The sequence below is a fragment of the Rhynchophorus ferrugineus genome, unplaced genomic scaffold, assembly GCF_030347505.1.
Source record: "Rhynchophorus ferrugineus isolate W39M unplaced genomic scaffold, kcgeb_rfMv2 rfM4, whole genome shotgun sequence".
NCBI classification, from domain to species: Eukaryota; Metazoa; Arthropoda; class Insecta; order Coleoptera; family Curculionidae; genus Rhynchophorus; species Rhynchophorus ferrugineus.
This window is the reverse complement of record NW_027472583.1, coordinates 51,884,346-51,909,114: the sequence shown is the minus strand read 5'-3', so window position 1 is coordinate 51,909,114 and position 24,769 is coordinate 51,884,346. Positions and strand designations below refer to the sequence as shown.

The 24,769-nt window shown below is 35.7% G+C and overlaps 3 protein-coding genes across 5 annotated transcripts in view; 1 reads left to right on the top strand and 2 right to left on the bottom strand.

The window, feature by feature from the left end:
- Positions 1-784: 784 nt before the first annotated feature.
- Positions 785-24,769, bottom strand: part of yl (Putative vitellogenin receptor yl) — a 51,829-nt gene continuing 27,844 nt past the window's right edge. Inside the window, exons 18-27 of the mRNA XM_076403792.1 lie at positions 23,063-23,283; positions 22,919-23,007; positions 19,447-19,882; positions 9,530-9,709; positions 9,342-9,470; positions 9,000-9,277; positions 6,546-6,797; positions 6,080-6,495; positions 4,145-4,326; positions 785-1,172 (exon numbers count right to left, since the gene is read on the bottom strand). Coding sequence (XP_076259907.1) covers positions 1,016-1,172; positions 4,145-4,326; positions 6,080-6,495; positions 6,546-6,797; positions 9,000-9,277; positions 9,342-9,470; positions 9,530-9,709; positions 19,447-19,882; positions 22,919-23,007; positions 23,063-23,283 — 2,340 coding nt within the window. The 3' untranslated portion in view covers positions 785-1,015. The remainder of the gene's footprint in view (positions 1,173-4,144; positions 4,327-6,079; positions 6,496-6,545; positions 6,798-8,999; positions 9,278-9,341; positions 9,471-9,529; positions 9,710-19,446; positions 19,883-22,918; positions 23,008-23,062; positions 23,284-24,769) is intronic.
- On the bottom strand, positions 12,182-13,193 carry LOC143196190 (uncharacterized). Its single transcript, XM_076403860.1, has 4 exons — positions 12,934-13,193; positions 12,766-12,875; positions 12,581-12,672; positions 12,182-12,304 (listed from the first exon to the last, which is right to left on the bottom strand). Exons 1-4 carry the CDS (start codon positions 13,077-13,079, stop codon positions 12,269-12,271), a joined length of 384 nt encoding a protein of 127 aa, XP_076259975.1. The 5' UTR covers positions 13,080-13,193; the 3' UTR covers positions 12,182-12,268.
- Positions 13,167-17,643, top strand: LOC143196188 (uncharacterized). 3 transcript variants are annotated; one of them, XM_076403855.1, is made up of 2 exons: positions 13,167-13,294; positions 13,452-17,643. In XM_076403855.1, exons 1-2 carry the CDS (start codon positions 13,247-13,249, stop codon positions 13,803-13,805), a joined length of 402 nt encoding a protein of 133 aa, XP_076259970.1. In that variant the 5' UTR covers positions 13,167-13,246; the 3' UTR covers positions 13,806-17,643. The 3 variants fall into 3 exon arrangements, with proteins under 3 accessions (XP_076259970.1, XP_076259972.1, XP_076259971.1); XM_076403857.1 differs by having other exon boundaries at positions 13,193-13,409; positions 13,494-17,643; XM_076403856.1 differs by having other exon boundaries at positions 13,193-13,451; positions 13,494-13,873.

Genomic DNA, 24,769 nt, shown 5'->3' with positions numbered 1-24,769 from the left:
AATAAGTGTATGTAGCCGTAGAAACGATAGAAAGGCTCAAAAAAAACTTTTTTTAACAAAATTGTAAATCAAGTGTGTCAGTTCGAATAGAATTGTAAATTCTTCTAGCAGCAATATAAGAGGTCAATTGAAAAGTCCCCGGTCTGACACATAGCTGGCGCTACTAGAATTAAATTAATAAGTTTTTCAGTTGACCCTAACCCTCAAAAGATGCGAGTATAAATTTGACAGCTGTCAGATCATTAGTTTATGAATTATAGCATTTTGAGTGAAGCAAATTTTGTTGTTGTGAAAAAAATGGATAAAAAGGAATTTCGCGTGATATTTGGGTACGAGAAAGCTCTGTTCAAAGTGGGTGCTGCGCGAGCTCATTGTTGACCAAAAGCAACGACGAGTTGATGATTCGGAGCAATGTTTGAAGCGTAATAAACCAGAGTTTTTACGCCGATATGTGACAATGGACGAAATATGGCTCCATTATTTCACTCCGAAGTCCAATCGATAGTCATTCGAGTGGACTACACACGATGAACCTGCTCCAAAACGTCGGAAAACGCAACAGTCGGCTAGGTTATGGCGTCTGTATTTTGGGATGCCCACGGAATAATTTTCTTTGAATACCTTGAAAAAGAAAGGACTATCAACAGCGGGTATCATCCTTGAAGGGAATTATTTTGAATAAAAAAACTAATTTTGTCAAAAAATATATTTTACTATGGTAGGCTATGGGGGACTTTTCAATTGACCTGTTAGTGATAAAGGGGCAGAAAATAAAACACTAAAATAAAATAAATAGTATAAGAATATTTCTTCAATAAATATATAAATTTTACTAGTTTTGCTAACCAAGAAAAGACATTTAAAAACAAACCAATATATAAAAAGTACCTATATCACAATGGTATTCATTCAGATTCATATTCCGCGAATACAAATTGGGACACACACTCACACGTACATAAAAACTTCTCACTCTATAATAGTACATTTAAAGCTCTCGATATTTTTCTCTTATCTACGCCATATCGATCAATCTGCTTGCGTTCTGCTCAACATCCTCCGGCCTTTCCGTATCTTGCATGGGGTTGGTGTACTCGTGTTTACCAGGCGTCAGGATCGGCTTCTCCATGTTGTCTCCCTGTTTCTTATAGGAGGAATTATAGAATTTCATACTGAAAGTAATTTTAAATTATCTTTTAGATGTAATTAATTATAATGGGTGTTCTTCTAATGTATAGTCTATAGAAAGAAGTTTTGAACATAATTCATCAACATGTTTAATGTACTGCCCGCCGCAATTTGTAAATTCGTTCAGAATCAGACAATATTTTCCTCTTCATTTTATTCTAGTTAAAAAGAGACACAAGATATCTATAAGTTCGATCGCGTGACCGAACTAGCCTGCCAAAGTGGTCCGGTTGTCGAACGTATACAAAATTTTTCAAAACAATAGTGATAAGAGGTTATAAACCTGCAAACATTATTTTAATGCTTTGCTTGTTTTGATAAATTTCAAATCGCTGCTTATTATTACTCTGATTAAAAATTCCGAATCCAGACAGAACAGATTTCGTCTCTAATCAGTTACTTTGAACAGAAACAAGATAACGCAGACACCTTCTTGTCAGTAAAATTCGTTAGAGCGGTAAGCGTTTTTACTGTTAAATATTATTTATTTCTTACTTTAAAAGCCCATCAGCCTCTTGGGCTATTTAGGCTTGTTAAATATTAATTTTCTGCGATTTTTAATGAAAATACTTTTTAGCGTGATACAGCTGCACTGAATATTAGTCAATGTAACGGTCACTGATATATCTCAAAAATTGAAAAATATAATCTTGAATTCATCGAAAAAAGAACCGTCCTTATACGAGGCGGTTGACGAATTATGAGCAACTTGATGTTAAATTATGAAACAATTAAGTGAGATTAAATATATGAAATATATAAAAACAGTGAGTAGCTATTCAATACAAACATAATTTAATACAATTATTTCAGAGGAAAATGTTAGCCTGAAATGTATGGAAGAGGTCTAATGGAACTTCCGGATATTGCTTTTAAAGGAATACAATTTTTAAAAGCATATAATAAAATGAAGGAAGACTTATTATTTCAATTTATGTATTTAGATGAAACATTGTTATTTCAGAATGCTGCCAATATATCTAATGGTCACTCATGGCAAGATGATTATAAAAATAGTGTTATGACAACAAAAATTGATGGAAAGAAGCAAACATTGGAATAACAATTGATTAGGTTTTATTAGTTATAACATTTATTAGTAATTTATTACAGATATATTCTACTTCATGCTGGAAATAGGAATGGTTAATAACAACTTTGGTTTGAATGAATTTGATCAGACATATTGAAGAAGAAATTGGCAAATGATGGAATTGTGAACAAGTATTAGATACACTGGAACTTAACAGCTCAGTGATTCACTTGAATGAAGCTTTCTGAATGTGATATGATTCAATGCTGACAATTTTTAAGACAAAGTGATGAGAGTGGAAACAAGTAAAGGTGAGTATATAATTAATATAGCATAGGTGTAGGAAATGTTATTGTAGAGTGTAAACGATTTATGTGTACAAATTTGTGTGTAATTATTCAGAATATACAATAGCATTTGGTTAAATTTGTCAGAAGAGAAAGAATAGTAACTGCATTGCAGATATGGCAAATGCATTAAGAAGAATGTAGTGATTAAATCTGGTTTATCAAGAAAGATGTATATAGATATTAAACAAACTAAGGAGAAATACAGTGATATCAAAATGTATTTATAAGAAAACAATGTATGAAATGACGCAAGAACTAAGCGTAAATATGCTTTCTCATGAAAGTGAAATATGGAAATTGGATTATATACTTGAATATACAATTGCTAATTAGGTTGATTAGATATCCAGGAGATACAACTACATAAAAACGCGCCTTGAACTCTAACTAGTTGGAGATATGGAAAAGAGTGCAATGTAAATATAATCAAACACAATACTAACCTACAAACTAGTATAACTATGTACTTAATTGTATTTTTAAGTCGTTCGATAATATATTTATTTTAGTATTTTATATATTAGTATTTTAGTTTAATTATTTTATTTAGATTAGAATTTTGTTGTATTTAAAAGCCAAATTGAAGTAAAACTCAGAGTTGATACGGCAACATTGCGACGTTTTGACGTCACAAATTCAGATGACGTATGAACAAAACTTCTTTGGATAGTCTATATGAAGTTACTAGTGCCCAGTGCCGGATCAGCATAAGCAAAATAAGCAATTTCTTACGGCATCACATCTTGTCAGGCAAAAAAATATATACTAGCACCTGAAAGGTGGATGGATGGGGATCCACAGGAATGGAATGTTCAGGGCATCATGTAGTCTTAAGCCGGCATTACTAATGTCCAATATAGTTGAAGAAGTTACAAGAATATTTGCGAGAAAAGTTGTTTTTACACAGGATGGGCCATCTGTTGCTCTATTATCAAAATCCATATTATTTCGACGTCCCAATGGATGTTTACATATATATTAGCCTCAATAACGTGTTTGAAGTAATTTAATATAATTTAATTTTTAATTTGATTTAATGACAAAAACGAGCGCACAAAGACTCGATCGCCTTTATCTAGAGAGAAGAAATGAAAAAATGGCTCATCCTATATATAAGAAATATTTCGAAGCCACAAGAATAAATGTCCCTAATGCTACTACAATTTGAATAAACTGACAATGCTGTATCACTATTGAAAAAAGTATTAATACAAAAAAATATCAATATTAACTCATTATTCTGAGTCGATATTGCGCGTTAATATACGTTAAAGCATATTTCTTTATTTTTTCAATGTAAACACATATTATGTTAAATTCAAAATTAAATGTCACTAATTTTTGGGGACTTCTACAACGATAATAGTTATTCTTGATAACGAACGAAACAGTTATTTACAATATATTCCCAGTGAAAATTGTACTAAATTAGATACTACAATCTACTAAAATAAGTCTCAAACTGTCATTGAAATAACGTCAAAAATCATCAATGTCGACTACGATTCAAAGATTTCGTCCGCTTATTACCCTCGATTAAACAAATCACGTTGCCGGTTTGTGCAAGTTTTACCTGATATTCAGTTGACCGGAATGTTTCCTCTTAGCGTAGACTATAAGGGCTATTCCCACCAGAATAATGATGATGGAAATGACGACTACGGAAACGGCCGTACCAGAACCGGATGATTTTTCTGGGGTGTCTGCATCGACCATATGGAACTTGGGAGCGTCGCTTTCCTTTCCTGACATTTTCTATAAAGATAATATCGTTTAATTAGCTTATATTAGTATGTGAATTCTCAGTAAGTACGAATCAATGATGTCAATAAAAAAATATCCATCTGGTACAGATCATATCGATATTTATATATATATATATATATATATATATTTGTATGAAAAATTAATTAAGAGGCTGTTGAGCCCTTAGATATAAAAGTCTAATTATTATATATGTGATATTAGTTGCATTATCACAAATTTGTTATTTTCCTTAGTCCCGATATGTTTGCAATTTTTAAATAGTTAGATTAAGGTAACAATATTCGAAGAATAGTCGCATGCTTAAAACCCATAAGAGATTAGTCCTTTAGCATATTTTTAAATGTTTAAATTAGTTTTAATAAAGTCATATTTTGTTAAAAAGTGCGTAAAATATTTGAAAACTTAAGCGAGTTAAAGGCTCAAACATAGACCTCCTCCTTCATTAAACTTCAGATGATAGAATACCCACTAGGCCTTCCGGTGCTCTAGCAATCAGTATTAACTTATCTTTAACGCTAGACTCTCGAAAAGGGACAATTTGGTTTCTTCAGCTATCAAGCGACACTTCCTCATCGAACACTTACCAAGACGCATTCAGGTAGTCATATTAATGCTATCAACTTTAAAAACTATTGACTAACAATGCATTATCACCTTCTCTAAGAAACTAAAAGCTGTTGTACCACAAGAGACCAATTCCTTGCCTACATTAGATATTCCAGAAAGAGTAAATATATTTGGGGCTGATTTACATTTGCTGATGATATTGCGATACTAGTTGTTGGAGATAGTAGAGAAGATGCAACTAGAATTCTCTACCCTGCAAGTAACAATATAATAACTAAACAATCATATCACTATATATTCTAAAACAAAGTCCCACACCGGGTCTGTCTGTTAGTGATAATCTCACAAACCACTGAACAGATGTTGATGCGGTTTTCAGTAATAGAGAGAGTGATTCATGATGAAGGTTTGGGTGTATAGTTTGTTAACATTGTACGTAAATTCGTCTAAATAATTGATAATTGTAAAAAATATCGGAAAAAGTCAAGTCACTTGGAAGCTTTCTCTTTTTAAGATACAAAGAAACAATATATGGTGGTATAGGTCTATACAAAAACATTGCGGTGACATATCTAACTTATAAGGATGAGGAATGCTTACAATACATATTTTAATTTCCAAAAATATGGTAATATATTGCGGTAATTGAAAAACTATTTAGACAGATATTAAACCCTAAGTTAACTTAAACATTTCATACACATTATGATAATACTTTATGCTGAAACCGCACACTACATCTACGTTTCTTACAGGAAATTCGACGTGTTTCATTTCAATACTTTACACCATATAGTTTAAATTCATATCTGAAGAGTTGTCACAAAATTAAAACTAATATGCACTAAAATAAATTCAAGCACGGATCAAATACTCTACTAAAAGCAAAACCGAGGAGAGAAGAATAAAAGTTAGAAAGAGTAAACAAAATATCGTAAGCATTTAATAGAAACCTTTAAACACTTCTCCATGCAACTATTTACTATGGCTTAAAGACCGATATTTTTATTATTTGCATTGCATTGTCTGTAATTAATTTAAGATTATTGTCTCAATGTTTATCTTTTCAATGATTACTTTCTTGCTTACAAATTATTTTGAAAAAAGTGAAATGATTTTATATACAAATATTAAAAACGTAGATTAATTTTTCGTCTATTTAAACAGGACTAACCTGATCGTTGGAGCACTTTTCTCTTGATTTGATGACTGATCCATCTGAGCACAGACAGCGCTGTTCCCGCTCATGAGTAACGCACAAATTCTGACAAGTGTGATTGGTGCAGGGGTTCGGTAACTTTGATTGCAATCCTTCTTGCACCAACAAGAACTGGTCATGATTGTACGCGTGTATTTTAAATGTCTGACAGCCCTTATCATCATATAGTCGACACTTGGTGATATCTCCGTTACTGATCGAGAAGTACAGATGGTTTTCGAAGATTTTCAAGCCTTGGAGTCTGTGTAGGTCTTTGAAAACTGGGATAGGAGTGTGGGATTCGTATGCAACTTGGAATATGATCCCTTGGTGTTGGTCGGCGTAATAGAGGAGTTTCTTATTTGGATCGAAGGTAATTCCAGTGATGTACCCTATAAATTAATAAAACAGTGATGGAAATACGCAAGTCAACTTTGGTTACCATTGGTGCTTCTAATCATTTCTTTCCTATCACTACCGTCTAATTTCGTGCTGTATAATACATAGGTGGGCGAGTTGAAGACCCACCAACTGGCTAGAGCGTAAAACAAGACGCCATTTGTAGAATCAATGACCAATTCCGATACATGACGATGTAGGTCAATATCAATTAGCTTTGAGCACATCATCTCCTCGAAACTGCAAATACTGATAGATTTCTCGTCAGACTGTGCGTTGTAATAGTAGATGTGACCTGGAAATGAATAAAATCTAATACAACTGCTTAGCAATGGGCATGTTTGGCACACTTCCTTGATTCAACCATCTACTCATATGTTATGCGCTCTTCCTATAATTTAAAAATCTAATTCTTTAATATTAATAAAACTTAATTCCACTCTTGCAAACAGAAAAGTCAGGTAATTTCGCGCAAGAAAAGTAAAAAAAAATCGAAAAAGTCATCTGAGAAGCGATTATCCTATCATCAGCAAGCTTACTTCCAAAAAGCAACCGAACTATAATAGTTTTGCCATCGCTTAATTAGAAAAATCCCCCAAGCAAACAATACACCAAATTGAAAAAAGGCTACATTACTATGATCACTCCAAATAAATGAGTCACAAGGCCACTAGCATGATTCTTGACGAGCAATTAGGGTTTCGAGCCAAACACTATTCTGCTCACCAAGTCGCGTGGTTAGGATGTTTCATAACCTAATCCTTCAGAAAACATCAAAAGCTAGATGTAATATTTCGAGCTCATACCGTCTACCAGAGGATCTACCCATTTTCGTCAAATATTTCCTTCGAGCAGGTCTTTCCAAGTGAAGGTACGAAGCTGAATCTTCAGTTGAAAATTCATAGAATCAGGTATTCTCTCTTGGAACCAGTATTATTCAACGTTTATATGGCAAACATTCTAGGAAAAAGACTCGTTGAAAATATGCTTTACGTGGGCCTTCTTCACCACTGGCTTTTCACTTCTATAGACAACACTGAGGACTTAGACCATTCCCTTCTACAGTAAATACTTCGTCCAAGTTTTGCAACTGAGAACCAAAAGAAGTGCATATCCCTGGTTATAAAAAGCTGCACATTTATGTCTCCTCTTGGAGTGCAGATTCCAATTATCAAACTTAGTTCACAATCGCAGTCGTTAGCAAAACAACTTTATCCGCTCATCTGCAGAAACAGTAAAATCTCAATTCGAAATGCATAAATAATCTGGGATATCATTTATCAGTGACTTAATGCAAGATCTCTACTCGAAATTCCATGCCAAGACCACTCTCTTCGAAATATTATCCGCGTATTGGTAAGTCACCCAGTCATGTGGTGGAACCGTTCTATTACTGTAAAATGCATTGCTATAGGAGTAGCCTTGTGGTATACCCACTCCAAGCAGCTCAGGAATTCCTTCATTCTTTTGGGTTCTTGGATATACAGGATGCCGCCTTTTTTTTTGAGTCATGTCAGGTCCTCTATATCAAACTTTGACAACCTATACATAACTTCTCTTGGTTCCAACTTGTTCCGGTTGACAACTCATTATCTGTCCCAGCAACATAGACTGTCTACCAAGAAGACAAGTAAAGACAAACTTGTCAATATTTTGAATTGTCTCAAAACAGGAAATACGTTTTCACTGCAAAATCCATTCACAGCCTCAAAGAGACATTATATCAATTTCTTTAGAAAGCTTTCAAAATTCAAAAATAATTATCAAAACTTATTTTTACAGTTACTGTATACAAATATCCATCAAAACAACCAATGCATGTCGTAATATTGCTACATCAAATCGTTTAGAACCTTTGCCGGTTTATAACCCCCAATTATTATTACTAATCTTTTGAAGAAATTTGGCAACATGGCTCATCAATGTCAATCCAAAACGAATTCTATAGACTGATTCGGTTACATGTTTCGACGTATCAGACAGCATTCTATCTCTTTTTAACTAAATTAGAGGAAAATTATAGTGTGTGCCAATATACTCGACGTTATCTATAATATGCCTTACCTGTAAGATTGGACGGGTTATATATAATATATTAATTCGAAATTAAGCCTATTGGCAATAGGCAAACATCAAAGAACCAGGACGTTTAAGAAGGATTTCCTTTTGGAAGGTTGCCTTAAGTTAAGTAAATTAATAAGTTTTTAATGTTAAAGCTTTTTAGAATGCATTTAGGCAATAATCTATGTAGCATTATAGCTTGCTCGTTTTAGACTGCTTTGGTTAATTACTTAAATAATAGTTACATGTGATTGTCAGTTATTTGTATTTTATTGTAAATATTTTTTATATTAATGGTGAAATTTCCATTAAAATTATATGAACAATATTATAAGAAAATACATTTTTTAACCAAAGTACAAGTGTAATTCAAATCGCAGCGTGGCCTAGTTTATAATAATTTAATAACATAAATAATAGTCATAGTATAACCTACCTGTGGCCCAATCATATGCGATTTTTTTGGGAAACCCAATATGTTCTATATACTGTCTTTTTTTCGTGACTGTGTCGATTTTCTGTATAGTTGGAGAGTTTTCAATGGTGAAGAAGATCGTTCGGTCCTTCATGGATATGTCCATAGCCGTCACCTTGGGCATATCGTCGGAATACAAGATATTTAACGAGTTCTGGGTGAGCTCGCGAATTTGATTATCGGACACGAACATAAGTGACAGAGAACCTCCTGTTGCCTTGCAGGATTTCTTATCTCCTCTACAAAAAAATATAATAGTAGGTAATTGAAATTGAAATAAATATAAAAATTCAAACATATTACCTTAAATTAAAGCCATTAAAACAGTCACACAGATGACTCCCATTGGTATTAACACAGATTTGACTACACACAGCAGGTTCTTGTTGGCATTCGTTGATATCCTCGCAAGTCCGTCCGTCACCAGTCAATCTATAAGAAAAAACATGATATCAGCTGTTTAGTATCAGTAGTTGTTTAATTATACTCACTTGTAACCTTTTTCACAGACGCACATTGGACCAGCAGGTGTCTTGATGCATTTCTGCGAACACGGATGACTAGAGGGAGTGCAGGATTTTGAGCATAGACCTCCTTCATCGGATTCGTCGTAGCAATCGTGTTTATTATTGCATAGAAGGTCCAGGGATATGCAGGCTCCGGATTTACATCTTACGTATAATACAAATAATACGATACAAAATAATTTATAGTTTAAAAACCCTACTTAATTTACAAATAAAGTGCAATCTGACTGTATCGCATTTAAAATATATTTTAGTTCCAACTGAATAGCCGTAGAGCTTGCTACTTCTATTCAAATCTCAACAGAGTGTGCTAAGGGATGATTAAGTTCCTTCATTCCGTCACAGTGACGTAACATATATGGGTCAAATAAAAATATGGTTCGCTTTATGGTCATAAAACGTTACTTTTTTAATATCTGTTAACACTAAATAGTTCTAATTCAAATCAGAAGAATTTGAAATCAACCAGCACGAAATCTAGAGACAGAGAATGAGAAGTTAAATGAGCCAATTGTAAATATATGTAATAAGTAATGTGAGTCACTAGAGGACCAGAGGTATACAAGCGAAAATAAGTGACATGCTTTTCTAGGCTTTTCTTTAAATAAATAATCTTGAATTCACCAAAAAAACCGTTCACTTACGATCATTAAATATATTATCTTAAATATGTTATCAGATATTAAATATATGAAATGTATAAAAACAGTGAGTATTTTTTCAATATAAATATAATTTAATATAATTATTTCAATTGTTAATCTGAAAAGTATAAGAGATCTAATGGAATTTCCAGATATTGCTTTTAACAGAATACAATTTTTAAAAGCATAATGAGGTAATAATTATTATTTCAATTTATGTATTTAGATGAGACATGGATATTTCAGAATAGGACCGATATACCCAATGGTCACTTATGGCAAGATGATAATAAAAATAGTGAAAAATTACAACAAAAGTTGATGGAAAAAGGTAAACGTTTATTAGTCATAACATTTATTAATAATTTATATTGCAGATGTATTGTACTTCATGCTGGAAATGGTTAATAACACCTTCGGTTTGGATGAACTGGATCAGCCACATCGAAGAAGAAATTGGCAAATGATGGAATTGTGAACAAATGTTAGACAGACTGCAAATTAACAGCTTAGTTATTCACTTGAATGAATATGGTATGATTCAATGCTGTCAATTTCTAAAACAGGACGATGAGAGTGGAAACAAGTAAAGGTGAGTATATTGTTGGATATGTAAATAATTGGGTGGATGCGCATACATCTGACGCCCTCTGACGATATATATATAATGCCATCCGGGCAGGATGAAGATCCCGCCATCTTGATTCATTCTGTGTTGGGGCTTTGACCGATATGTTTGTCGAAATAAATAGAGAGAGACTCAGTTGAATCCAGTGTTTTAATTGCCCAAACACCTTCACCAAATCGATTCTACACAATCGGTTCTAACAAATCAGAAGTGGGATAAAGAACAACGCGTGCACAGTGATTTATAGTGATTGTTTAAAGTAGTGTTTAGTGTGTAAACGACGCAAACTAGAATCCATGAGGCGAACAAGGTAATACAAAGGAATATTATTAAAACACTATTGTTTTAGATCAATCGCCACAAGGGCAGTTTGATTATTAATTAGTAATTAGCCATTAACACGAAAATAACATAATGTAAACAAACATCGGCGCGTACCCAAGCCACAAAATGGCGCCGAAATGGATGAAACGTAAACAAAGGATGCAGGTATGAATTTAAAACATTTTAATTACACTGTAGCAAGAAAAGGGAACTTTCTTTAAATTCTGAAAAAGAAATGTTGAAAAAAATTCGGCGCGGCGAATTAGTTCTAGGTAATAGGCGACGCAAATTGATTGTCCGCCTCTGGGCACAATGGCACAGGACCGGATCTGGTAAAATATTTTTTTTATTTATTTCTTTTACAAGCGACAACGTTTTCAAGTGCAACAGACGTACTTTCTATTTATTATAGGGAGTAGATAAATTTGAAAATTATATTTTTCTGATTCATCTGTTTTTTTCTCACAAGGGTTCTGTTGCAAATCGATAGACATGACAATGAGGTACACCAGCAAGTCGGCATGATGTGGAACAGCGAATTAGCTGTCTACATAGAGAGCAATAACCTGTGATACAACAACTCGCAACTGGCAGGCCACAGACATGGTGAACTACACAAGTTCGCTATAGTGAAAGACAACACCAGGTATATCAACAAGATTGACGCCACTTAGAAGTCCTGCACGATGAGAGACAGGAAGGGGTACATTAACAGGATGGGCGCCAACTAGGCCTGCATCATGAGAGACAGTACGAGGTGCACCAACAAGAGGGGTGCCACTGGGACTTCACCACGAGTTCGCAGACTTTGTATCAGGTATGTAAACAAGGTCGACGTCAATCTGGGGAGCCATGACAAACGATCCGCCAACCTGGGTGTTCCACGACATGACGCCTACCTGACGGGCGTGCAACCGTCGTGCCGCCTACCTGGGGTCCGCAATCAACGCGAAGCCTCTTCGAGGGGCCCGCAACATGCATGCCTCCTACCTGACGGGCGTGCAACCAGCGTGCCGTCTACCTGGGGTCTGCAATCACCGTACAGGCTCTTCAAGGGCCCTGCAACCTGCTTGCCGCCTACCTGACGGTCGCACAACAGGTGTGACGTCAACTCGAGAAATCCACAACGAGCTGCCCACCAACCTGAGGGGGTCCACAACGAGCCGCCCACCAATCTGGGGGCCACAACGAGTGTTCCTTCAACATGGAAGGTCCACAATGAGCTGCCCACCAACCTGAGCGGGTCCACAACGAGCCGCCCACCAATCTGGGGGCCACAACGAGCGTTCCTTCAACATGGAAGGTCCACAACGAGTTGCCCACCAACCTGAGCGGGTCCACAACGAGCCGCCCACCAATCTGGGGGCCACAACGAGCGTTCCTTCAACATGGAAGGTCCACAACGAGTTGCCCACCAACCTGAGGGGGGTCCACACGAGCCGCCCACCAATCTGGGGGCCACAACGAGCGTTCCTTCAACATGGAAGGTCCACAATGAGCTGCCCACCAACCTGAGGGGGGTCCACAACGAGCCGCCCACCAATCTGGGGTCCACAACGAGCGTTCCTTCAACCTAGAAGGTCCACAACGAGCTGCCCACTAACCTGGGGGGGTCCACAACGAGCCGCCCACCAGCCTGGGGTCCACAACGAGCGTTTCTCTTACAGAGAAGGTCCACAACGAGCTGCCCACCAACCTGGGGGGCCACAACGAGCTGCCCACCAACCTGGGGGTCCACAACGAGCTGGCCGTCAATCTGAGGGGGCCATAACGAGCGTTCCGTCAACCAGGAACGTCCACAATGAGCGTCCCACCAACCTGGGGGCCACAACGGGCAGTCCATAAACAGGGGCCACGCAGCAGACGTGCAGCCAACCAAGGGGGCCACACGTACGAACCACCAACCTTGTGGAGCCATCGCAGACCAGCTGCCCAGCCAAGAGACCACTACAGAATCACCAAGCACGGTGACACCAAGGGTCAACCAACTGGTTGCCACCACGAGTGATGTTCCCTGAACGTCTACAACAAAGCTGCCTGCAAGAGGGGGGTCAACTAGCCTGTTGCCACCACGAGTGACGTTCCATGAACGTCTACAACCAGACTGCCAGCGCAAGGGGGGCCAACCAAACGGTGGCCATCGCCAGCGACGTTTCTATGAACGTCTACAACAAAACTGCCTGCAAGAGGGGGGGTCAACCAGCCTGTTGCCACCACGAGTGACGTTTCTATGAACGTCTACAACCAGGTGGCCATCGCCAGCGACGTTTCTATGAACGTCTACAACCAGGTGGCCATCGCCAGCGACGTTTCTATGAACGTCTACAACCAGACTGCCAGCGCAAGAGGGGCCAACCAATCGGTGGCCATCGCAAGCGACGTTTATATAAACGTCTACTGCCAGGTCTCCACTACGGACGACAATAGCAGTCACGACATTCACATGAATGTCGGCAGCCAGTCCTCCATCACAGGGGATGCATGCAGCCAGACGAACAAGAAGTTTGTCCGCCATCAGGCCTTCACCATGGCCGACAGCAGCAATTACAGCAATCAGATTGAGGTTTACAGTCAGACCACCATCACAGAGGCATCCGCAACCAATACAGATAGTATATCAGGCCACAATTACAGTGAGTATTAACATTTAGGTTGACAAGACGAACATCTACAGAACCGCCAAGCAGACACTTCAGCGCGACCACGCACAGCCAAGCGAACCAGTTGAATATCTGCAGTCAGGCCACCAACATGGGGCCAGCATCATTCATTACAACCAGATGAATGTCTGCAGTCAGGCTACCAACACGGGACCAACAGCACGCACGGCAATCAGATAGACATTTGAAATCGGGGCATTATTAGAGTGAGTATTAGCTTCCAGGCCGACAAGATAGTTGTCTGTAATTAGACCACTAACATCGAGAACAGCAGCAACAGCCATGCCAACCTAATGGGCGTTTGCAATCAGACTGCCATCATTAGGGGGAACCCAGTAGCTGTCGCCAACTAGACAACTGGCCACAAACAGGTTGCCATGTTGACAAATAAGCGTCTAAAAGGGGTACACCAAAATGTATGTTAACCACCAGGTGGTAATAAGGTAAAAGTCAACAAACCAGCTATCAAGATTTTGAAGAATAGTAGACAAACCGCTAGCAAAGTGGGTGTCAACAAACGAGCCATCAAGACGAAGTACTATTAACAAAATTGCAGTAAATATACAGCCAATAAGGTTTATATCAAAGTAGTGATGAAAGTAGTAATTAAGCAGTATCAAAATTAGTAAACAAAACCTCAGTAAACACACATGCTGCCAATATGGTGGATGTTATCAAACAGCCAAGCAGAACAAAAGTCGCAATCATAGAAAATCAATTAGTAATCAAACAGTAACAAAAATAGTAAACAAAACCTCTAGAATTACACATGTTGCCAATATGGCGAATGTCACACAGGCTATCAATAAGCAAAAATTCAACAAACGCACCACCACAATGTGGACATAAACAAACAGGCTGTTCAGAAACAAAATCAAGTAGTTATAAGTTACAAAATCATGTAGTCAGTAAAAGACGTCAACAATGGCCAGGTTTTAGAAGCAAGTCAGTAGCAAGCACAAGCATTCAGCAGTACCTGTACACAAAATTGATGCAAGTAAGATAGACATCCTATTAATGTGCACAAATTAGTAAGGTGAGAGAATACTAGAAATCATTGGTTTGGTAGTATAAGTAGTAAATCCACATGAGTTTGGATTAAAACTAATTAGTATTTTGTTTCGAGTACATTATTATAGAAAAGCAGATAGAGATTAGGAAATAACACATCGGCTGTTATGCAAAAGTTACATGGACACAAGAAAAGAAGGAACCAGTAGCATTCACAGAAGCAGACCATTGGAAGAATATTTTTGAAGATCACTCACGGTAAACAGCAAATTAATCCACAGTAAACTTTGTAAGATGCAGATAGGGGTAAGGTAACCATTGTTATTAAATCAGCCAAAATTAGTATATAATAACAAAAAAAATGGGAATCGAGATATTTTTAACATCCAAGATTACTATTTTAAATTCCATGTTAAAATTAGAAACAATAGACTTTAGTTATCTTATACAAAATCTAAATAATTTGCAGTCAACAAACATACCAATTATGACGATTCAATTTAAATACAAACATAATTCATTGAAATACATATTTAATACGATAATCTGATTAGTCGCTAAATAATTTCAGCAAAATTAGGTAATAAAGTTATAGGATAAATTATGTTAAATAATAATGTTGCTATATTTCAAGTTAAATGTAAATTTCATTTTGTTTAAATTTAATTAATAGAAGCTCAATTGTAGCATAATGATAATATTTCCTATAAACACTATGTATTTTTGGGTAATTTCAATACATTTTAATCAGTATAATACATTCTGAAAATTTTAAAATGAACGTTCAAAGAACATATTTTTAACCCTCAGACGAAAGAAATGTTATAAAGTGCAAGATTATAAAATTTTCAGACAACATTGTACTGCTGTAATAACATTCTTGACAATATTTTGAAGTTGATTAATTTTAATTCAAAATTAGGGTTGACAACAGATCATATCAATGTGTTTGAATAAATGGATACAAATAAAGGCTTCAAATAGATAGTTTAGTTCAGAAAATTTAAAATATTTTGATCAGCAATGGTATAGTTTATATTTTGTTACAAATATATAAAATAGCAAATGATTAAAATAAAATATTTTCTTTAAAGAAAAATACTCACATTTCGTTTGCCAAATTATCTATAAATTAGTTAAATAATTGAGAAGTCAACGAAACAAAAACTTTTTAAAAAACTTGAATTCATCTAATATAAGCTAATCCAAATTCTTTTTAATTTTGGTGATTTCCTGGAATGGAATATTATAATTAACATTAAAAAAAAAAGATAGCAGAACAACCTTCTTAAATCTAATGAGTGTGCCAATTGTAGTTGCATGAATTTTGTATTTAGATATGGCTTGAGATTATTATCAATTTAGAGGTTGTATCTTTGAAAGAATTCATGCATGATGTTAACCTGAATTAACAACTTTTCTGTTCGAGAAATCACCTACTTTCGTCAATAATTCTCAAAACATGAATATAATCATAGGTAAACGCTTACACTAGGGAAATATGTTAAAATTTTGGAATTGTAAATTTAAAACTTGTAGTGTATACATACATTCAATATGATTCTGTAACATTTATGATTAAAATGAAGGCAACATAACAATAACTTAAAAACTTTTGTTAAAAGTCAGCAACTAATCAGAGAATAAATTAACTTTTAAACGCAAATACAAGAATGTATGTGTTTTAATGAATACATGGAATATAAAATAAATCTATTAAGGACATAGTGATGAAGAACAATAGTCATATGAAATCAGACCAGTAAATAGGCAGATATATACAATTTAGTTAAAAGGCAATAAATGATCAAAATAGAAATCAAGTAATGAAATACATGGGTAAGAATAGTGTGAAAGAAAATACAACAAAGGTTTGCAGAACAACAATAAGTATAAACAGTTTATAGTTGGGTAAAGTAAATAATAAGTATACAGCAAACATGAGTTTGATTGTTCAGTTGAGGTGAACATTGAAAAAGATGATATTGTAGTTGTTGGATAGTTTCATTGGTTATAAAGTTTCAAAATATTATAAAATATTGCAGTAAATGCAATTAAAATAAATTTAGTTGGAAAACAAAAAAAACGAAGCAAGAAATTTTGGGGATCAACGTAGAACTTGAGAATAGAAAGGTGCAAAGTTATTAAACAGTGTGTAAATTGGCAAAGTAATTATTTCAAGTAAATAGTTTAGACTATTATTGGATGTAAAATTCTAAATATCAAACGCAAAAGGATATAAATTATAAGGTTCGTTAGAAAGTAGCAGAAGAAGAAGCACGTAAGGCACCAGGCCATTCAGAGAAGTTAAAATGGAGGCTAGCAGTTGAACCTCACCGAAGGCATCTGCAGTTCAGCCAAAAAGTATAAAATTGACTTCACAGAAGTTATAAAACAAACTGCATGGAAGCTATAAAATGAAGCAATGAACGAAAAAAATCATCCAGGTAAGACATTTTAATAGACCATGTAGTAAAGACTATGTTTCCATTATAGAAAGACCAAAGCCACCAACTACAATGTTCAAGAGCAGCTGGAGTGAAGCCTTGCGAGGACGCTGCGAAGTCAGGATGGCCGAGTGTTGGATATATAAATAATTGGGTGGATGCGCCTACATCTAACGCCCTCTGTCGGTGTATATATGACATAGTTGATATTAAAGTAGTTTCCTGTAAATTATAATAAACGCTACGGCGCATGCTCGCACTAATGCCATCCGGGCAGGATGAAGATCCCGCCATCTTGATTCATTCTGTGTTGGGGCTTTGACCGATATGTTTGTCGAAATAAATAGAGAGAGACTCAGTTGAATCCAGTGTTTTAATTGCCCAAACACCTTCACCAAATCGATTCTACACAATCGGTTCTAACAATATAATTAATATACGATAACTGTAGGAAATATTATTGTAGAGTGTAAAAGATGTATGTGCACAGATATTTATGTGATTGTTCAGAATATGCATGAGCATTTGGTTAATTTGGTGTGTCAGGAGAAAAAGAATAGTAACTGTTTTGTAGATATGGCAAATTCATTAAGGAGAATGCAGTGATTAAATCTAGTTTTATCAAGAAAGATGTATACAGGTGTAGCGATCTTGAGGCATGTCGAACTTTACATAGTGGAATAACGGTCTACAAAATACCCAGAAACATAATCCCAGATGTTGAACACGGGCGGGGTGCCAGCAGCGCCAACTAGAACCCGATAACGAATAGCTGGCAACCCCGAGACGTTTATCTGGGATGTTATTGAAGGGTATTTCCATCATTCAGTATCGTTCAGTACTCGACCATCGTTTGGTTTAGATGTGCCACGATCGACTGCCCAAGCCTCGTCTCCAGGTAACACCGCTGCCATCCGTTTTATCTATTTTGTATTTTCCACATTTTTATATTACTTCAATAAATAACGGTCACATAATGTAAACACCACTGTTTCATTTCGTTTTACCTCCATTCACCGAGCCATCTAATTTACCCTAAAGTGGTGACCCCGACATGATCTTTCGCAAAATTGAGTTTGGACTCGTGAATGGAGGGTACGTGCAACATGGTGTATTTTACGTGGCCATTATATTTTTTGTTTCAACGTTTTCAATATTTTTAAAATTATTCTTCTTCGATTTTACTTTTGTTCGTTCAGCATTACATTCTTTCAAACATTTGTTCCCCATTACATTTTATTTTAGTGCTGGAACAATGGACCTTAAAATTCATTTCATTATTTCCATTTTTTTTTGTCCACATTTTATTTCTTTCACAATTTTTTGAACTCTTAGAGATATTAATATTACTAGTTAATCATTAGCGTCTCGACTAAACATTTCTTTCGGCACTATGTTTAAATCATAATGTCTTTCCTCGCTCGCCGTCTCCGTTATATTGGCAGATATTTTAATTTGAAAGGCTTTGGTCAGCTTCGGTCGGATACCGTCGTTATTTGTTTTTTCTGAATTACCGTAACGTATGTGACTACGGATTAGTCACAGAGCAGCTCCAGAAGCTAGGTACCGATTGCGGTCACCGTAGACCCATGATGTCTTCGCCGAGGTACCAGAATTGCCAACGTCTCGTCGTCGAAGAAAATAAGCTATCACGTCGTCGAATAATCGATCCTCCCACAGCGTCGATTACGGGAGCCCTGTCCGAAAAATTCTAAACAGGTACTAACAGAACAAACAAAGGAGAAATACAGTGATACCAAAATGTTTTTACAAAGAAACACTGTAGCGAAGGATACAAGAACTAAGCGTAAAAGGTAAATATGCTCTCTAATGAAAATAAAATATATTAATTGGATATACAATTGTGAATTAGGTGGATTAGGCCTCTAGGGGATACAACTACATAAACAGTTGTCAAACACAACCCAGCATACAATTATAATTGTGTACATAATTGTAGTTTTAAGTCCTTCGATATTATACGAATTAGATCTGCTATAATGTTAAAATAAATTATATTTGATAACAGTATTTTTGTTTAATTATTTTATTTATTTTAGAATTTTGTTGTATGTCAAAGCCAAACTGAACTAAAACTCAGAGTTGGTACAAAGTTCAGAACTTCTTTGGATGGACTGTAGATATTCAGCAAAAATTACATATTTACCTGAAACCATTTTCACAAGGTTTATAATGATACTTGGATAGATTCGGCAATTGATGGACGTCGGTGGAACAAAGCGTGACGTTCTCGTCCGAATGATCTCCACAATCATCGGTACCGTCGCACAGCCATTCTTTGGGTATGCACTTTCTGTTCGAACACTCGAAGGATTCAGAATCGCAGCTGGAGCAATTCATCTCGTCCTGTTTTTGTGGACATTCCGCGGTTCCGTTGCATTTAGCTGTTAAAGGTAGACAGATGGATTGGTTCTTGCCGCAGGAGAATTGATCGTAACCACAGAGCAAGTCGCTTAGGTGAGGGTAGCAGGAGGACTCGTCGGAATTGTCTCCGCAATCGTCCGATTGGTCGCAGATGAGGCTCTTGTCTACGCATCTTCCGTTGGAACAGGTAAACATGTGGGTTGCACATGTTACCGAAGCTGAAACATTTTAAATAATAAATAATGCGACCCATATAGATTGTTCAGTTTATATGCCAAGCCTTGTAGGTTATATTTCAGTGTATTATACGCTTTGTTTTGCGATGTTTTAAAGATAAAAACACCAATTTTAATTTTGTAAACGGTTTATAATAATTAATATATGGTCTAACAATATACTAAAATATATTTAGGATTTTTTACTTAATAGACAGGGCGTCAGGGTAATGATATGATGCGGTCATATCTCAAAGAGTATATTAGTTCTAAATTATCCAGAAAAAAATTGATATATCTAAATCGGCTTAAACCCAATAACCTTACTACAATTCATTATTTTATCTTTCAAACGTTTTATGGTTCTTCGGCATTAAGAACTGACAATATTTTTTCATAAACCGACTGTTTTCGATGATGTTTTGGAGTTTCTAACCAACTATAACCACACAGAAATTCAAATTTATTTTTAGAAATACTTTATGAACAGTTTATTGAAAAATCTTGGATGTGGCGCAAATGGATTTTTTTTAGCTCGAACAAAGTTTAAAATGCCGAAAGATTTACACAAATTTAGCTAGATTTACTCGTAATTCTTGGCTGATGTTGACATGTCTGACAAGTTTAGCGTTGCTAAACAAAAGCGCGGCCAACCACAATACAGTGATGTTTTTATGTTATTTAGTGACAAATATTCTGTCCAACAATTCAATAAAAATACTAAAATTTAAGAGTTAGAAATTCAGTTTTTATTTCATTTTATCCATGGTACATTACACAGTGCTACGGTTAAAACAAGAGATCGGTAAAATGTGTGACCTCTCAGATGTTATCTAAGAAAATGCAGCATACAGAAAATCATTATAGGCCAAGAGGCGAAATTCAAAGTAAACTGACAGAACTCAGCACTCACATCAGTAATACTGTTTCGACCAAAAAAGTACGACGCGAGCGCAACAAACATTCATCCTAAGCTGTTAAAGAGGTGGTGTAATGATCATAAAACCTGGACACTTGATGATTGAAAAAATCAATGGAATTTTCCATTGAATCATCGGTTACACTATCTTCAACAAACGGTCAAACATGGGAGATATTCACATCAGTAACGGAATTGGTGAAAATGAATATATCGACGTCCTTAATCATACCAAACACCGCGAGCTAAACACACACAGCCAAAAAGATTCAGTCTTGGTTTGAATAGAATAACAACATCATGAAATATCTACCCTGGCTAGCACAATCGTCAGACCTTATAATTGAACCTTTATTGGAAGTTTTAGAGCAGGGAGTGAGAAGTAGAGTTTGGTAGATATTTTGGTACAAGAACGGGACAATATTCCGTTGAAACTACTAAAAAATTACAGCTGTTTTAAAATCGAATTGTAGTTTAACACCTTATTAACAAATAAATATTGTGTATATGTCAGGTGTTCATATTACTTTGCCCATACATTTGTACATTGCAAAATCTTCTATCTTTTCTCATTACCCATAGTAATCTGCCACAGTCATTATGGCTTCGGATTCTGTTATGGAGGAGCCGCTACTTTACAGCTTTATAGCATAATAGGAGGCCCGCTCTTTTTTTTTGTCGCTCGTCAATGCTCTCCTGGACACAACGACGTTGTACTTCGTTCTTTGTGAGACAAGAAACGAATGAGATAATGTCAGTATGGAGACAAACATCCGTGATTGCTGCCGATTTAGCCGCACTATCCGCGCGCTCTTTTCCGGGTACACCAACGTGAGAATGGAACCACAGTAAACGTGTCCTGATCCCATTCAGATAGAGGGTACTGATGGTTGTTCTGTTCCAGGAAACATTCGAGAGCATTTCAAGAGTCGGTCAGGATTAACCATTCTTTGAAGGATTGTGTTGTGATGTAGGATAAAGCTTTGAATATCGCGAAGAGTTCAGCGGTCAATACTGAACCCTCAGGGAGCTTGAAACGGAATAGCCGGTTGTCCACCACAAATGCAATACCAAGCCCGCTGCTGGATCTGTGCATATGTGCTTGTGGCCAGGGTAAGAGTGCAGAAGTTCACAGAACTTGGACCGAATAAGGTATGGACAATGTCTGTGTCTGCTCTGTAGATCACTCTCTATGATTTATTTCGATTAAGTGCTTGCATGTTCTTTAGGATTTTGAAGCCTATGCTACTCAAGCCATGCTGCATCGATCTGAACAAGTAGAAATAAGAAGGCGCTATTTCTGATAAAGAAACTAGGTGCGGCAGAACTTCTCACTCGAGCTTCAGCAGTATATCAATACTCAAGTAATGGATATGGATGCCTCTCCTGGACTAACCTATGATTTTTTGCCCTCAGAATTAATGTAAAAGATACGCTTTTGATCGCCACCACAAAAAACTTTTATTTTTTAACGAAGGAAGCAATAAAACCGCGATGCTGAAAGGCTTCGAAATGATATTTCAAATTAATTCGTCTGGTAGCCATTTTACCTTGTTTTGGATCTTTCTCATTGTATGTTAACATCTGAGAATTCATTAACTGCTTAATCTCCATATATAATAAGTTCTTAAAAGTTTGATCTGAATTCTAATTCAATTAGTGTTCAGAGTAATTCATTGCCTTTTTGGTTTTATATACAAAATAAATAGATATATATCGGAAATTATTTTTAAAACTATGATATCATAACATCATTTTTCAAATAAAGAGATATTTTAAACTTGAAATGTACGTACTTATATTTGAATTACCGGCGTGCGGCTTCGAGATTAGCCGACGTTTCTCAATCGTTAGATGAATACATCTTCAGGGTGGGAGCTCTGATAACTCTCTCCTAATCGGATTATCTTACCTAAGCAAGTATCTGTTACGCCTGATCGGTTTATCAACCAATTGGTACTCTTTCTCTTGTCAAATCCAATCCGCAATCCAATAGTTCAAAAAATATTTTATATTATACTTAATTTATTTAGCTTTTATTTCAAATAAAAAATAGCTTTGGCTGTTTTATGAATAATTATTCCTGAAACATAATAAAAACATGCACAAAATGATCTTACCACATCCAGAATGTTCGTCAGACAAGTCCTGGCAATCGTACTCATGATCGCACTCCCAACTCTTGGGGATACACGCTCCAGAATCGCATCTGTAACACCATATCGAAAAACCAATTTCCAAGATTAAATACAACGTTAACATACCTAAACTGGGTAGCCAGACACGCCGTCTTACTGCACGTACTTTCATCTGAATTATCTATGCAATCCGACATTCCATCGCAAACGAATCGGTCTGCTATACAGGTTCCATCTCCGCACCTGAAGTGTCCTGGAGCGCATCTACCTTCCATCTCTTTCTCATGGCACCTGTGCTCGTCCGATTTGTCGTTACAATCGAAGTTGTGATCGCAAATTTTTTCCTCCTAGGTTGAAAAGGTTGAAAGTTGGTTATCAGGGAATTAAATTACAATCTGACAACCTCGACTTATATTTCGTCAAATATTATAATTTCTAAAGAAGTTAAATAAGAATAATATTAGGTATGTAAAAAGACAATTCATGTTTTTTGTAAATTTATTTTATCGAACTGCTAATACAGTTTTTCATTAATAATGTAAAATGCAAGCCATAAATGGAGACAATTTCAAATAATATTAATTTAATCAGACATGGCTAGATTCCCTTGCAAATCAGCACAGTTATGTAAACAATTAATGTGATAATGATTTTAATAACAATTCAAGTTATGATTTTCTTATTTTTATGAACCAACGCCAATTATCTCCGATAGGATCAATGCTGAAGCATTTACTGAATATTTTCTTATTAGTTTGTCGTGGAATATCTAGTAGAATGTTGCTTAACTATTATCAAAAATACAAACTGTCTACTTATGTCCTATTAATATCAGTAAAAATTAACAAATATTTTTTTTTATGTATTATATTTTATAAATATTAAAACATTCTCCATATATGACGGGCTCTATATACTTGTTGTTATTGTTACTTTCATTTAAAGAATTCTTAAAATATATTATGTCCAAAATACGAATCATATACGCAGTATTAATTATATAATATATTTATATTAATCAAAATATTTTTTATCACTTTCTACAACATTCTAGCAATATAGAGATACCGTGTCTAAAGATATAGTCTAAAAAATAATGTTGGCTTAATGGCGATTCAATAATCAACCCATTTTCATATTTCTTCAATATTTCGAAACCGTGTACCAGCCAAACCATGCTGCGTCGATCTGAACAAGCCGTAAACAGACGGCGTTATGTCCAGTGAGTACACTGGATGCGCGAATGTGTAACCGATAATTGTCACGCAATAAGAGCATTGTGCGTCTATTGTGCGCTATTACTGGTCTTTTTGCAATAATACGCAGTGTCAATAATAGTTTCATTCGGTTTAGGCAGCGCCTAATATGTCACATATTGCAGATCCCACCACATGTACAGCAAGACTTGGATTAACCCATACTTTTTATGCTTGGATTGTAGTTGCAAATCCACTTTTCATCGTCAGTTCCAATAAGCTACAGAAAACTCTTCTCTTTTTGCCTCACAAGCAATAAAATTGCAATGTTGAAACGATTCGATATGGCAACAATACGCGTAGCAGCCTTTTCAACTTCTTATTATAATATCAGTTAGAAGTAAACATACCTAAGCTAGAAATATCCGCAACAAAATAAAATGACATAGTTGACTTTCTTAGCACTCCTTTTCTTTTTTTTTCTGGGATTTTACTGGAAGAATCTTAAAAGTGCTCTCAGAAAAAGTTAATGACGTTCATATTTAATGTCATGTTAAGACGTAATTACTTTCTTAGCACTTGGAAAGTGGCTCAAATTATTTTGAATCTTAAACCAGTGAAAGAGGTCTTCTTATAT